The sequence below is a fragment of the Pollachius pollachius genome, assembly GCF_949987615.1.
Source record: "Pollachius pollachius genome assembly, chromosome: 14".
NCBI classification, from domain to species: domain Eukaryota; kingdom Metazoa; phylum Chordata; class Actinopteri; order Gadiformes; family Gadidae; genus Pollachius; species Pollachius pollachius.
Genome location: NC_136947.1, coordinates 6,779,844 through 6,794,692, shown reverse-complemented (window position 1 = coordinate 6,794,692; position 14,849 = coordinate 6,779,844). Strand labels below are relative to the sequence as shown.

Sequence of the window (14,849 nt, the reverse complement as noted above, 5' to 3'; positions counted from 1 at the left end):
GCAAAGATCCCAGGCTTGAGCACATCTAAGAATACCGCTGCCCTGGCTGATCCCCCCCTCATGGAAGATTAAAGTGCCTCCAAACAGAATACTTTACAGCCTCCTACCATCTCAATTCCTCAAAACAAGGCCAGACGTCAAATTAGGTAGAGGAGCGAAAATGTTTCTAGGGAATGACTGAAGCCCTTTCTACGATTGAGTATAAAAAATATATATATATATAGAAGAATAGGCCTATACAACTTGGAGTTTTGATCATAAGTTGTTATGGCCTCACACATGTGCTCAATAATAATTGAATAAATTAACAGAAACCATTTGTTTTCAGGATTGGAAAAGGAATACCACACAAACAGGTGTTATTTTTTCAAACAGTTATTTATTCATTTGACCATGTACGAAAATAAGACATATTCATTCGACTGCTCACATTTTCTTTCGATGGCACACAAGGTGAAAATCAAAAACAATCGCGACAAGGCAAAAGGAATGAAAGCCCAAAACATAAATGAACTCAAGACACAAAGCGCATTAAGACTTTCAGATGCAATACGTGTAAACTCTTAAATAATCCCAATTCAAAGCAAGTCATCGAGGACACTGTTACATACGAGGGACACCAGCATAAGCAGCGAACAAAAATGTAAGAAGCAAATACATCACCTTGTTTCAACATATGTGTGTGTACAGGGCTGATTTGCATAGCTTGAACGTGTTAAAACGACAGGTTTCCATGAGCTACATGTTCTACAAACTAGAAGATGCTACATGTAGATCGGAAGAGGGGTCCCCCTGAAAGCAACCCCTGAACGTGAATGACAAGCGTTTCAGTACAGGCTGGCACGCCCAGTGAAGCAACGTCCAATGAGAAGTTCATCATCATATGAGTCATGCATTCTCACTTTCATATCTTGGCTTTCCCTAAGGCTTTAATCTAGATACATTGTAATCCAAAAATTGGAGCTGATAAAATATGCAAAACAAGCACTACTGTAAAACGCTGTGAAATGTTTTACACAAAAGTGTGATCAACTGGTCCAATGGGCAGGTGAGTTAGACCAAGGTATTCTGCAGTCAGCTTCTTGACTTCAACTAAGACTTGTCTGATAAACACATGCCAAGTATCTGACTGGATCCCGACAACAATAGCTCGCCACTGCATTAGCAAACTAAACTTGTAGATAAGATTGCAGGCGGTGCAGATACGTCGAAAACAATGAAAGGCAAATAATCGCAGTGTCCACAGAAATTACCTTGACACGTTTCGTCATTTGAATATTAGGAGAGTGTTGTTGAAAAAATATTTGAACTATCTGTTTTGTATGCTTAGCTTGTAAAGTAGTCTCTTCATGGATAAAAGGAAGACGTATATACCCTTCCCCTCCCCCCACATCAAATAAACTTTTTTTTTTAAAGGCTTGAAAGACATCAAAAGTTTACTGACAGTCGTAAGGAATCGTCAGAACAGGGGTATCTCCCTTGTTAAAAAGAAAGAAAAAAAACAAGGCAGACGCCAGATGCCAGATTCGCATTTCCACAAAACTAAACTCTGGTTCCCTCTATAGGACTAAAGGGGACATTGCTCGATCCAGCAAGACCCGTCCCATTTAAGCTTGCCCTGACATACGGACCCCCATCAAAGTATTACTTTCATCCCAAGATATCCTAGATGGGATTACATATGTTCACACGTACAGCGGATACGACTAATCTCATACATCTCATTTAGCGCAGTGAAAGGAAACGAGACTTGAACGTACATTTCGTGCCTGAATTTCCCTGTATTTGTGAACCATCAACTCAGCACCTTCATAACCTTATGGCTTCCACACATAACTTTTCTTTGAAACATAAAAAAAAAAATGATTTGGGTTTTGGTTGAAAGTTGCTTAGTGTTCACTATTTTCTTCAAGCAACAGACACCGAAGCATGAATTTACTCAAATGCCATGTTGGATATTCCCTCCATGAGGAACCAGCTCATAAACACACACACATCTTTTCACCTGAACATTGAAAAACAGTAGTTACCCATTTCCAGAAGAAAGTTACGGCTTTGTGTTAGCGGTCCAAAGCTGGAGTCATCTTATATTGATCTCCAATGAACGCTATTCTATCACACTTATTAAGTTAACGCAGTAGTTTAGACCGTATAGCCCAGGTTTGGGATTACTGATAGTCAATCAAACACAAATCTTACAACAGTGCACACAGGAGGAGCTTTGACCTGCAAAGGCTTCATGTTACAAGACAAGTCAATGGTCATTTAGCGATGATTATCCAGTAGAGGAAAGCAACGTGTAGAGTAGTAAGAGTGGAACAAACAAGAGTGGCCCTTCTGAGTTCCACTTGCTCCCTTGTATGAAGGGATTTCACACCCAGAGAGTCAGTCGCTGACAAGGCCTACTTAACACGAGGTGGAGGGTGTGTGGGCCTGCCTTCACCACCCCACCACCACCACCACCACCCACTTCAATAAGGCTGCTCCAACACCACAGAAGCATTTGCACTCACATTGAACCGAAAAGTCACTGGAATGCTTTGGAGAGGATTTAAGTCTACAGTATAGTAAAGTTATACAATGGCGGGCTTACAGATGGAACACATGAGTCATCGTGTTGTCCCATCTGATCAGCTGATCACTCACTTCTCTTCACACTCGGGACTGTGCTGTGCGCTCCTTTTCTTGTGGAGAAAGGATGGCAATGGAAGGGACCTGGGCTGGGGGGGTGAGGGTATGGGTGAGGCGGTGAGGGTGTGGGCGACGGGTTGAGAATGTAGGGGAGGATATGGGCAAGGGATGGGAGGATAGGGGTGAGGAAAGGGGCAGGGGGTGAGAATAGTGGTGAGTGGGCTGAGTATAGAGAGGAGGGACAGGCGATGAGGATAGTGTCAGGTGGGTGAAGGACTTCAGCCGTGCCTGGTCAGAAATAGTGTGGATGTCCAGTAAGGTAGAGAAGCTCTGGTTATGTCGACGACAATATGAAATGTATGGTTGGTTTTCCCCACGTTGCCAGCTCCTTACTCCCTCTTGTCGGCCGCCTTGGCCTGCTCCCGCTGGATCATGCAGCGGCGCACGATGCTGTCGAAGCTGCACAGGTAGAAGAGGGCGATGGTCCGGAACAGCCCCATGGTCACGATCTGCACGGGGGGGAGTGGGGGTCAAACCAAGGTCCTAAACATCCCTCTTCACCCATAGTGCCGCCTATTTTTCACGGAATTCCGTTCGTAAGAAACGTGTTTCTATGCGAGTAACAGGAAACCCGAGCTTTATCTTCCCATTGGTTTCCTATTAGGCGTGTCTGGCTGCATCATGTGTATCGGCTCGACAACACCAGCCACTTCGTGGCTAATGCACTCTAAGAGTTTTGCAACTAAAAGATTTCCACCAAGACGGGAGAACGGTGTAATGCAGGCCAGAACCTCAGCCTTTTATCTAAAGTAATGAATTCCTGTGGACGTCGAAAACACCAACTCTTCACACCGCCACACCCACATACATTGACTCTTTGCCGTTTGGTGGGCTGTACCTGCTGGAGGCCCTCTGTGATGGAGGTTACGGGGGACATCCCACAGGTCAAGGCCGAGAGCATGTATCCGTCTGGGCCCACGGAGCTGTTGAAGTTCCCTTGCTGTGGGACGAGGGGAACCAAAGACAGGGGGTTAGGACGAGAGAACCCTCAACCCTGATGCCTTTGAAAAGGTCTTTGTTGTTGGGCAGGGGACGGATCAGCTTATCTTACCACGGTGTCCTTCACGAAGATCTTGGCCACTTGGTCCGGCTGACAAACAGCGGCCGTCTCCGAGATCAGCCTGGTCTCCAAAGGCTAGGAAAGAACATAATACATACGCTGCTTAGAGAAAAACCCTGGGTTGACTGGTTTTTATATGTTGACTGAAGCTGATTGTGGCCTTGATGGCAATGACTACATCATGAGGAAGAGATGATATTTGAAGGGTTACTTCTGTTTTCAAAGTGGCCCGTTACCTTTGTTTTATTCTCCTCGACAAATCCTGGTGTGTCCGTGTCTGGGGGGTAGGCCACGGTCACGTAGATGTTGTAAGGCTTCATCTGCAGAGCAGAAATCCAACCAATCAGCCCCTCTATCAATCAAACCTCTGCAGCTTTCAGCTCCACCACTCTTGAGCTAGATTCCTTATACATGTGATGCTCCCGGTAACTTCCAGGGGTTTCCCATGGAAATAAATAACGGCCTTTGTGGGCATATTGTTACACAGAACGGCTCTCCCTGAACCCACCTCCATCTGCAGGGACTCTGCCAGACCGCGAAGGGCGAATTTAGACGGGGAGTAGGCAGTGTAGCCAAACAGGCCGATCTGTCCGGCCTGAGAGGAGACAAACATGATGCGGCCCATCCGACGCTCCTTCATGGTAGTGATGACCGCCCGGGTGGGATACACGCTGCCCAGGAAGTTGACCTCCATCATCTTCTGTTGGGGACCAGAGGGCCGTGTTAGACAGGGGCTTTTTACAAAGATGTATATCGCATCAGACAGAGGCATCCCAGGTTAACCGAGTAGTTTAGCTCCGTTGTTAGCGACTTACTTTGAAGCGATCCATATCCACCTCCTCAAACTTTCCCGATATGGATGTTCCGGCACAGTTCACCAGCATATCCACTGGGCCTAGCTTTTCTTGGGCCTGTGCAGTGCCAAAATCACACACACACATTTCTCCCCACATGCCATTACAGAGCCACAGAATGGGTCTTTGATAAGATATATAGATTAAATACCTGTTTTATCACACTCTCCACTTGACCATAATCACTGGAGACGTCCACTGATATGCAGAGCACCACCTGAAAGTAGAAGGATTATGGTAAATAAAAAGGACTCTAACCAAAGTCTGGAAAGTACGGCCTGCATAAAACAATTGCACTTATGTGGGTTAAAACAAAAAACAATGCCACGTACCTGTTTGTCATTGATAGCACATTTTTCCACCTCTTTCTTTGCCAGAACCAGTTTAGTCTGTGGGTGAAATGTGGGTCATATTGCACGTAGAGGGATCATTAGAGTTCAACTCTGTTTGAACCCTGCAGATAGCAATAGTAAATATTCAATCCCCTTGGCAAATTTACCATTAGCCTGCATGTCCAATATTCCAGACAAGAAATATGCAAATTGCAGTAGGCCTATATGCAAATATAAAAAAAGAATTACAAACTAAGCATACAAAACAGATACCCTTAGGTACCCTAATATTCAAATGACGAAACGTGTGAAGGAAATTTCCGTGGACATTATAATTATTCTGTGCGATTATTTGCCTTTCATTGTTTTCTACGTACCTGCACCACCTGCTATCTTATCTAGAAGTTTAGTTTGCTAATGTGTGCTTGTTTAAACTTTTCAAACATTGCATTTATCCAGGAATATATTCACTTTTTTTTACTTTGGTCTATTGATTTAGCTCAAATATTTAAAAAAGTCCAAATAAAGATTTACTTAATCAATCTTTGTAGTTCAACTTGCAGGAAAAAACTGATAACCACCACACTAGACAGCACAATGTGTACAAGTGGCGTCACTGCATCCTTGAAATGTGCTGACCTCGTCTCGGGCCACCAATGTGATGAAGGCTCCCTGCCTGTAGCATTCCATAGCGATGGACTTCCCAATCCCACTCGATCCTCCAGTTACCTGTACATCAAATCAGTGTTTAGATGTGGCTCACAGGCAATATCCGAATGTGGCATACCTAATAGCCTTCATTTGGTTCTAATGGTTGTGGTTTAATCGGTTTAATTTATCGACACATAGCCTGCCTAACTAAAGGTAATACATTTGAACGCCATTTCTCGGGCTTGCCTTCTCTTTGGAGCCTTTATCATTGTTTAATTATCTACGCCTAACTACATGTGGCCAAATATATATAGTGCTATATAAAGATTGACCTTAAATGCATCACACATTATTAAATTATAACAACATTGGTAGATGCAGAGAATCCTAATTGTGTGGGCGTGTCATGAAATGACAGCTTGCTTTTAACAGCAGAGGTAAACAATCTTGCAAGGGCTGAAAATTGTACATTTGTCCACAAAATCGGTTTCGCATTTATAAGTCGTCCTTGAGGAAAGGTGCGTCTTTAAAAACGAATGTAAACACAGAAACAACCCATAATTTGGCTAGGCTAGGCTACGTAACGCTAGCATCTTGATTCAGACAAAACTTACCACGACATGGGCCCCGTTTAGTTTAAAAGGTTTGGGGCTAATAAGAGGCGATATCATGTAAAGGAGCAACACAAAGGCAACGATGAAGGCAGCGATGACAAGAAGCATCACGAATGGCAGAAGGAGCCACCAGGAATTGAAAAAGAACCAATCTGTGATCGATGAGCTCAACTCTTCTGAGGACATGGGTGAGTCCGCAGTCGTTAGCTTGATGGCTAACCAGAAAACGGAATCTGGGGGGGTTGTTATAGTAGGAGTCAAGAGACGGCCGTCCGTTAAAGGCGTTACGAAACCGAACTCTCGGAGGAGGAGTTAGGGCTCCGTAATAAATTATCGTGATGAACCTTCGTTCTGTACGAAAAAGCCCACTCTGCATAAACCAAAACAAATCCAACTCCACTTTGAAAGGATGCAACACAGATTCCGGGTAGTTGTAGTTTTTTAACCTCTAAAATGGTCTTGATGCAGGCCTGGTTTGATTATACAACGACCACAATTCCCAGAATGCAACGCTCTACTTCCGCATCCGACCAAAGTAGGATGCGGCAGGATCTCACGTGGCAGTTTTATATAATGAGTTAATATTTTATGTAACAATTTACAAACAAAAAGTTCAGTATATTTGGATGGTTTTTATTTTATTTACATTTTATGTAAAAGAAAGAGAATAACTGATGCCTGGCTGACCTTTTACAAAAAGAAAAGGCTTACACATTTGTCCTATCTAAGAACAGCACTTTACAGTAACTCAGAGATGTTCCCTACCAACATTCAGAAGGACAAACTTTTGTATTCTGAACACCGTAAGAGTTAAGAGTAGAAGTATTCAAACTATATGAGTTTACACAAAATGTGCAGGTAATATACATTTCTTAGCAGTGGTGGCAAACGCACCCAAAGTTTATAGCAATATGTCATCCAATTGCAAAACTCAACCAAAGAAAAAAAAAACACATCTTGCAACTGGTTTGGAAGGCACACGGTGCACAGCGTCCCGCCAGAGGGCCTCATGTGCCTTATGCTTGGAGCTGCATTTCAATGTGGAACATGAATATGGTGGGGAAGTCTTCAGTCTATGACGCAATGTATAATTGAACCAAAGTGGCATCTTTTCCTTCAGCACAAACCATTGCTCGTATATTAAAAAAGGCTTTTATGTTAATATGGAGGATATTCAGGAAAGTGATGTAGGGTCATGCAATGGTGTGAAAATGTGTATGTTGTAGAATAAGCAGAGGACCAAAACGCACATTTGCTGTTTTTGAAGTCTGGCAGCTACAGTGATCCAGCGTTAGAATCAAAACGAGATACAAGATTTGTCAGGGAGAAATCCATGGAGAAATGAATCTGAATTGGCCCAAATGCAGCTCCAATCCTGAGTGTCAGTCTGTCACAATTCCATGTCCACTGCACTGTCTGGAAAAAAACAACTATATTCAAACCACTCAAATATATAACTCTAGAAACACGGTGGCATCCAGCTTGGAAGTAATTTCCTTAAGCCCAAGAGTTATTTGATAAAAAGCTTTCATACAAAATAGGAGCAAAATAGGCATTTAATTTTATAGTGAGGAGGACTTGAACCCATAACATGTACCTTAGTCCTTTGAAATAAATAATTACTATCAGAATACCAAGACTTCCTTGCTCACAAGTTATGTGTGTTCTGATCATCGGACATATCCTGCTGAAAAGTTCTTATATCAGAGGATATTTCTGCACACCTTGGAGAAACCAAAAGTGTGCCATTTAAAGTATTTATTTATTTGAGTCGGCTCAGCTGCTGCACCACGGTCAATTAAGCCTTTAGCCCTTTTTGGGACAACTGGTGACTTGAAAGAAACCCATGTCCTCCAAACATGTGACATAACCCTCATGTGACAGACAGCTAGGACTGGTGGAAGGTGGGCAGGGGGGAGATGGGGTATAGTGTCATGACGGGAGAGTAATAACCTTTCAGAATTATACTTTTTTTTGCTTTGGTTTTCATCAGTGAAACATCCCATTCAGCCTTCCTGTCCAAAGTCCTCTGTGAATTTCCGCAGTTTGTCCAGGTCTTGCTCGTTAACGGTGGGCTTTGTGTTGGAGAGTGACCTCAGCATGTCCGACTAGAAGAAAGACGAAAAGAAGACAGTCATGTTTTTGAGTGTAATGGCATGTAAATCAAGTATCAACTGTACACTTAACCATGAGGAAAGCTTGCACCACCCTTACCGAGCAAACAATTGGCTCCATGAGCTTTTCCCCGGGAACGTCCATCCATGTCAATTCAATGGCATTAGGATCTCCCGGTGAGCAAGGGGTCAGCAGGTCATCAACCATAATGTTGGGGTTATCTCTTGACGGCCCCCGTGCCTAACCAACATCAGACATAAGCAGGAGACGCAAAGCAGAGTGGAGTGAGTCTACTACCTATACAGGGGCCAAACGAAAAAACGTTGCGTTTATAACCAGGGCGCACCTTTTTGAAGTGGGTCGCCGACTGGACCTTTCGGACCGGCTGCATCAGGGCGTCTCTGACGATGACACTGATATCCGCCCCCGAGTAGCCTTCTGTCTTTTTCCCCAGAGTAACAAAGTCGGATTCGGAGAGGCTGTTTGGGGTGGCGCCCAGGTGAAGCTTGAACATGAAGGAGCGGGCGTGCTCCTCGGGCAGAGGGATGTAGATCCTCTTCTCAAATCTGCAGGGTTGGACCGGTTCAACATGGGTTACAGGGAGCACAGGAGGACAGCGGCTTTGTTTTGAAGTTGCTAAATGAGAATGCATACCTTCTTCTGATGGCAGAATCCAAAGTCCACGGTATGTTTGTGGCTCCAAGTACCAGCACTCCTTCATTGTCGTTTCCCACTCCTGTAAATCGAGAAAATCCATAGCAGAGTTTTTACATGTCCCTGCAAGCCTGCATAGGACTCAAGAGGGCGTTACCTCATTGGTTCGACCTACAAGCTTAAATGTCGGAAATTCTTGATAATGGACAATATACCCCACAAAGTGACAACAGTTTTATTAGATGGCAATGAAAATTGTGGGTGTTTAAGACTGAATATTAACATTTAATAAACATGTATTTTTCATAAAGTCAATATTAATAATAGTAACTTTATAAATAGTTTTGGGTATAATTTTGATTAATTATAGAAAGCACAACCCATTTTACTAATGCAAAATGAAATATTCCCGAATGTGCTTTATAGAGTCACCAGGAAGGAGGCTATGAGCTCATTGGATACGTTACAATTGTGCAAAACAAATTCACTCAAGCATTGAAAACGATGTTCTGCAATGCAACAGAGCGGAAAATGATGTGCCCTTGTTTACGTATTTTTTTTGTGAGGTGTACTCCATTGGCTGTTGTCTGGCTCTGAGTTCATGGTATTTGCCCAATTGATTGATGTTCAAGTCTCTCAGGGAACAAATCATGCCAGACATGAGTGAAGTCTGCATTGCTGCTTTTGGATGACCAGTGTTTGCTTTGGAAATAATTACCTTGTTGAAAAATCATGCCAAACACACATCTGATTTCATTGGCTTTTCTTTGGTCGGCAAACTTTTTTTTGGCATCCTGGTTTTATAAGCACATTTTAAAAACAGCTATCCAGATTCTTCATTGTCTATTGGTTTCCGTCTTGAAAATGGATTTTAGATTGATTGATTCAATACACGGAGCGATAGAATTTCATTAGCATTTCCACTTGCGCTTACTATTGTGATGGCATGATATTACAACTTCAATGTTAGGGTTATTCCGTTATTACCTACATACTTCTGCTGGTAGGGAACTAAAAGCAAAGCTACTGAATTCAGGGTCATTTCATAAGCCATTCAGTGGGCAAATTGGTCCATAGCGTCTCTTACAATGCATTTTTAGCATGGGTACCCCAGGAAAAAACACAGTAATGCAGGAATGACGTGAACAAAAGCAAACAGCTTGCTATTATACCTTGCATCTGCACCAGGAACTCTGTCTTGATGCGGCGAGCTGCCTCGCTCTCGTTCTCACTTCTGGAGCCGCAGAGGGAGTCGATCTCGTCGATGAAGATGATGGAAGGCCTGTGCTCCCTAGCCAGGGTGAACAGGTTCTTCACCAGCCTGGGAAGACAAGGGAAGAAGACGTGCTGCTTGTTGAGATGTTCCATAGTAACGACACGCTGTTTACTTTAGTGACATGTTTGGATACACCGTTCCCTCCCCAGATCACCCCTCCTCACTTTTCGCTCTCTCCCAGCCATTTGGACACCAGGTCGGACGAGGAGATGGAGAAGAAGGTGGAATTGTTGGCCTCTGTTGCTACGGCTTTAGCCAGGTAGGACTTTCCCGTACCTGGGGGTCCGAAGAGCAGGATCCCCCTCCACGGTGTTCTCTTCCCTGTGAAGGCAAGCATGGGTCTCGAAGATCGCTAACGTGACCTTTACAAGCATGTGGCCCACATGGCCTTTTTCCTTTAAGGAAGTGGTGGAATGGAGTACCTGTGAATAGATGTGGGAATTTAATGGGTAGGATGACGGCCTCTTTCAGTGCTTCCTTTGCTCCCTCCAAGCCAGCGACGTCGTTCCACACGATGTTGGGCTTCTCCATGACAATTGCACCTTTGAGAAATAACAGGTGGATTTGTGTCCAATCTCACATGACCATTTCAAAGGAATTATATAAAATGATACAATAAGCTAAGGGTAGTGAAACTATTGCCACCATCACAAACCTGAGAGTTGGTTCTGAAACTTCTTTTTCTCTGGATCATCGCCTTCATCACTTTCATTTCTGGACACACAAATTAACATATGTTACACATACACAGCCCGTTGTATGAAAAAAAATATTTGAACACCTAATCGGGTCGTCAAACACGAGCAACTTTATTCCAGTGACTCACAGTAACTTCAAATACATGTCATCTAAGAGCAGGTATGCCGACATTGGGGATCAAACCTTGCCCCTTTCAAATTCCATGCCACTACTCACCCTTTGTCCTCTGACTGTGATTCTTTGACAGGCTTTGCAGGGGGAGCCTTCTCCTTCTTCTTGAGGTACTCTTTGAGTTTCTCTGCCCTGTCAAGGTATTCCGCACATTTCGCCCGGATGCTCTGCTTAGCCTTGTCCCCCTGGGCTTCATCTAGCAAAATAATAGATGTCAACAAAAAGTTAATTAACATATTATTAATTATGTTGGCAGGAGGAAACATGTAATTCTTTGTGTGATTTAGGCAGTACAATTTTTTTTCATTTAAACTGTTATAATACATTGCTTGAAAGTTCAAAAAAGGGGAAGTTCATTTTCTGTAGAAACATACTGAAACTTACACTTAACTACATGCAGGAAGTACTGAACAGCGTGTTGATACAGACGCAAAGCCTCTTCATAGTTTTTATCCTTGTCCTCCTGTGCTGCCTTACCGGCAAGATCGATGGCTTTCTGTAATACAAAAGGAGCGATGATTATGAGAGCGTTCAATTTGCATTAGGGTTATAACTGTGAAAGCAATACAATGACAACATAACAACCAGGTAACAGATGGTCTAAGACCGTTAACTCGATAACGGAGGCAAGCTTTACTATTGACGACCACCAGCTGTAGGATCTGGCACCCAACCCCAAATATCATCCTATGTGTGATGGGAGCCACACCTGCGTAACGGCACTTGACACTAAAATGAGTGGCTGGGGAGAACTTGAACCGCAGAGGGAGTATATCGTAATTTGTATTACTTTGCTTTGACGATTAGTTTGACTTACGAACTTTGCACAAAATAGAAAATGTACATGAGCCGTGTTCTGGGTTACGAAACAACTCCTGCAACAAGCATGACCCATGAACAAGGCTTCTGGATGGATCAAAGGCTGGAGGGCTCCGATGATCGAAGGAACAGACGCCGAGCCCCACAACCAATACGTCACATGTGTAGGGATGGTCTATGGTGTACAGTGTACAACACCACAAGCCCCTTTCTTTAATGGAAGACATCGATACTCATCGAAAACAAACCAAGCCGCTATACTGCGTTGTCAGTGGTCAAGTCAGACGGCTCAGTGATCAGGTATTGAGACTGAAACAGCCCTTATCATCACGGGATCGAGCAGACATTCATCCAATAAAAAGGTAGTGTTCTGTCGTTCTCGTGGTTAAGGTTCCAAAGCGATACCATGTACGCAGGCTACTGTTGTTTTTTGCTTGGCGCAGTAACCGTTAGCTCACTGAGCTAGCCGAGGTTTAGCTCTTCCACTTACCTGTAAATTGTTGTTGGCAGCCATAAGGGCTGTCTACTGTCCCCCCGGTCGGAACAAAGGTAATAGTGCAAATACGCTGACCAATCCGTGTGGGTTTTTTCTAGTCCTGTCACCTCACACGACGGCGATGCTTCAACTTATTTTCTATCTCGGTGATCGCCGAAGAATAATAAGGCAAAACGCTGACTTCCGCATTGAGAAGCCAGAGACTCGGGGTTGGTGGATTCTGTTGTGCACACAAACGCGCGCACGTAACGCAGATACGTCACGACGCAGCCGCCGTCATCGACCAGGGAGTGTTTGGTAATGAGTTATGAGTTACCACCGCTTACATTGCATGAGGATCAGCTACTCATTTTTCAGATTGCAACACCTGGCAAATCATGTATTCATCACTGTTGAACGTTTTACATGCCATCCCATAATGCAGCCTTTATTTATTAGTTTGTTGGTTTGTCTATTAACCTGCTTTTTGTCTAGGTAGTCCTGAAGTTCATCCACTCGGTCCAGGTACTGTTTACATTTGTCTCTGATCGTTTGGTTGCCCTCTTTACCTTGGGGTCCTGATAGAAAGTGGAGAATATTTGGTAACTTACTCAATAATTGAACATACTGTTATAGTGATGGAAGGAGCATGAGTTATTTTCAAACTACAAAGGTAGTTTGAAAATAACTCTGTATACAAATCAATACATGACACACTTTGTGTGTGTGTGTGTGTGTGTGTGTGTGTGTGTGTGTGTGTGTGTGTGTGTGTGTGTGTGCGCGCGCGCACGCGTAAGGCCGGCGAGGGGTTATTATCACATAGACACTTTCCCCAGGCATCCATACACGTACGTTTCAGTATGTGCAAAAAGTACTTGACCGCATGCTGGTAGGAGCGGATCGCTTCTTCATAGTCCCCATCCAGGTCTTGTTGTGAAGCCTTTTGAGCCAGTGCTATGGCTTTCTGGAAACAGACATATTGGTTCATTTGTTCCGTAGCAACACAATCTTTATTAAGTATCAAGGCCTATATATTCATTCGTCCCCTGCATTGTTACATAGTCTACTCATGTAAAACTGACCATACCCATCCAAATGTACACGAATAATGGATGGAAAATATGATTCAATGATAATAACTCTATTACCGCTTGTGATTGGCAGATGGGCGTGTCACTATGTCTATTGTCTGACGACTTGGCTTTGTGACACCGCTCTATTCCCTTATCTAATTATAAGGTCGTTTTAGTTATAGGTTAGGTTTTACGGTGTATAATCAACGCAAACGCATAACAACAACAACACGCTACCTACAGCTCACTGGGAATTTCATTAATGGTTTTCTCACTCTGACTAAAAAGTGACCGTGAGTCACTTTTGTGTTAATATTACCGCCAGGCTATGGACACAACGTGACGTTAACATTACATTTATCTGAAAGTTGTGTGCAGTATGAAAAATAGCCTCAGGTCTCCCATGAAATAAGGAGCATAACAACTCAAGCAGGTGTCCTATTGCGAAATGCAACACTCACTGCCTATCAGTTTCTATTTGTCAAGCTCATCAAAATCCCAACACACAACGACAACAACCATAGGATAATACAACCAACGACCAACTTAGGATAATAGTTTTAAAGTTAACAATAGCCTACACAAGTTATCCAAGATAAGTTACTTTACCTGTCGGTTTGAGGGATCCATGCGGAATCTAGCTGGGGCATCGGTCTCACAACCAGTTTAGACTGAACGAAAGTATCTTTCTGTCCCCGTGTTGTTTGTTAATTTAGTTCCTGGTTCTCCGAGTCCGGTGGTAGGCTACTCGGGTGCTAGATGATGCCAACAGGAATGTTAACTATGCCGGGCACAGAACCACCCGTATGTGAGCCACGGCAACAAAGTTAAAAAGTATGTCACTGAGAGTCCATTAATGTATTTTTTTTTTTTTTCTAATAAACAAATGTATCTTCTTAAAAAAGTGGTTATTTGATCGTGATTCTATAGTGAGAAGCATCATAGTGTAAATTAAGAAATGAGATTAAACAATATGCCAGTATAGGATGAAAAATGTAAAATACGTATTTATTTATTTTTTGTCTCTGAACGCAAAGAGATGTTTTTTAAAGTGACACCCAAGAATTCATGTCTCAGTGGGCGCGGTCTGTCGAGATCTGTCCACTAGATGTCTCGCCAGGATCACTGTTGCAAGCTTTGGGCTTTGCCTTTATAATATTAGGTAAAACTCTTAATTATCTTAATTAATTTATTTTGTGATTATTATCATCATTTTCAATATGATAATGGCGATGATTGTTGTTATTACTTAGATATTAGTTAGTTATTAAGTTATTCTCAACGTATGGTCTACTTCCATAGGCGACTGTTGAGAGGAGAGATATGATAAACAAGGTATTTTCAAAGGGCAGTTACAATGGAGGC

At 43.1% G+C, this 14,849-nt stretch overlaps 2 protein-coding genes across 3 annotated transcripts; both read right to left on the bottom strand.

The window, feature by feature from the left end:
• Window positions 1–395: 395 nt before the first annotated feature.
• On the bottom strand, window positions 396–6,603 carry kdsr (3-ketodihydrosphingosine reductase). The gene is made up of 10 exons (XM_079751696.1): window positions 6,203–6,603; window positions 5,577–5,666; window positions 4,938–4,994; window positions 4,757–4,822; window positions 4,567–4,662; window positions 4,260–4,451; window positions 3,988–4,071; window positions 3,743–3,826; window positions 3,530–3,631; window positions 396–3,140 (listed from the first exon to the last, which is right to left on the bottom strand). Exons 1-10 carry the CDS (start codon window positions 6,386–6,388, stop codon window positions 3,021–3,023), a joined length of 1,077 nt encoding a protein of 358 aa, XP_079607822.1. The 5' UTR covers window positions 6,389–6,603; the 3' UTR covers window positions 396–3,020.
• Window positions 6,604–6,819: 216 nt separating this feature from the next.
• On the bottom strand, window positions 6,820–14,188 carry vps4b (vacuolar protein sorting 4 homolog B). Of its 2 annotated transcripts, XM_079751054.1 has the most exons (13): window positions 14,094–14,188; window positions 13,264–13,375; window positions 12,892–12,989; window positions 11,502–11,613; window positions 11,163–11,313; window positions 10,903–10,961; window positions 10,670–10,789; window positions 10,412–10,568; window positions 10,144–10,292; window positions 8,972–9,053; window positions 8,664–8,883; window positions 8,417–8,557; window positions 6,820–8,310 (listed from the first exon to the last, which is right to left on the bottom strand). In XM_079751054.1, the coding sequence occupies exons 1-13, from the start codon at window positions 14,112–14,114 to the stop codon at window positions 8,209–8,211; spliced, it is 1,524 nt and encodes a 507-aa protein (XP_079607180.1). In that variant the 5' UTR covers window positions 14,115–14,188; the 3' UTR covers window positions 6,820–8,208. The 2 variants fall into 2 exon arrangements, with proteins under 2 accessions (XP_079607180.1, XP_079607181.1); XM_079751055.1 differs by lacking the exons at window positions 12,892–12,989; window positions 13,264–13,375; window positions 14,094–14,188 and adding an exon at window positions 12,427–12,835.
• Between the last annotated feature and the right edge of the window lie 661 nt (window positions 14,189–14,849).

What these genes read in the sequence shown, in the direction of transcription:
- vps4b (XM_079751054.1), bottom strand. Translation starts at nt 14,114, where the DNA reads ATGGATCCCTCAAACCGACAG. An exon ending in TGGCTGGGAGAGAGCGAAAA is followed by an intron (nt 10,293 to 10,411) that starts GTGAGGAGGGGT and finishes TTGTCTTCCCAG; the next exon opens with GCTGGTGAAGAACCTGTTCA. An exon ending in GATTCTGCCATCAGAAGAAG is followed by an intron (nt 8,884 to 8,971) that starts GTATGCATTCTC and finishes CCAACCCTGCAG; the next exon opens with ATTTGAGAAGAGGATCTACA.
- kdsr (XM_079751696.1), bottom strand. Translation starts at nt 6,388, where the DNA reads ATGTCCTCAGAAGAGTTGAGCTCATCGATCACAGATTGGTTCTTTTTC. An exon ending in TGGATATGGATCGCTTCAAA is followed by an intron (nt 4,452 to 4,566) that starts GTAAGTCGCTAA and finishes GGTCCCCAACAG; the next exon opens with AAGATGATGGAGGTCAACTT. An exon ending in TCTTCGTGAAGGACACCGTG is followed by an intron (nt 3,632 to 3,742) that starts GTAAGATAAGCT and finishes CTCGTCCCACAG; the next exon opens with CAAGGGAACTTCAACAGCTC.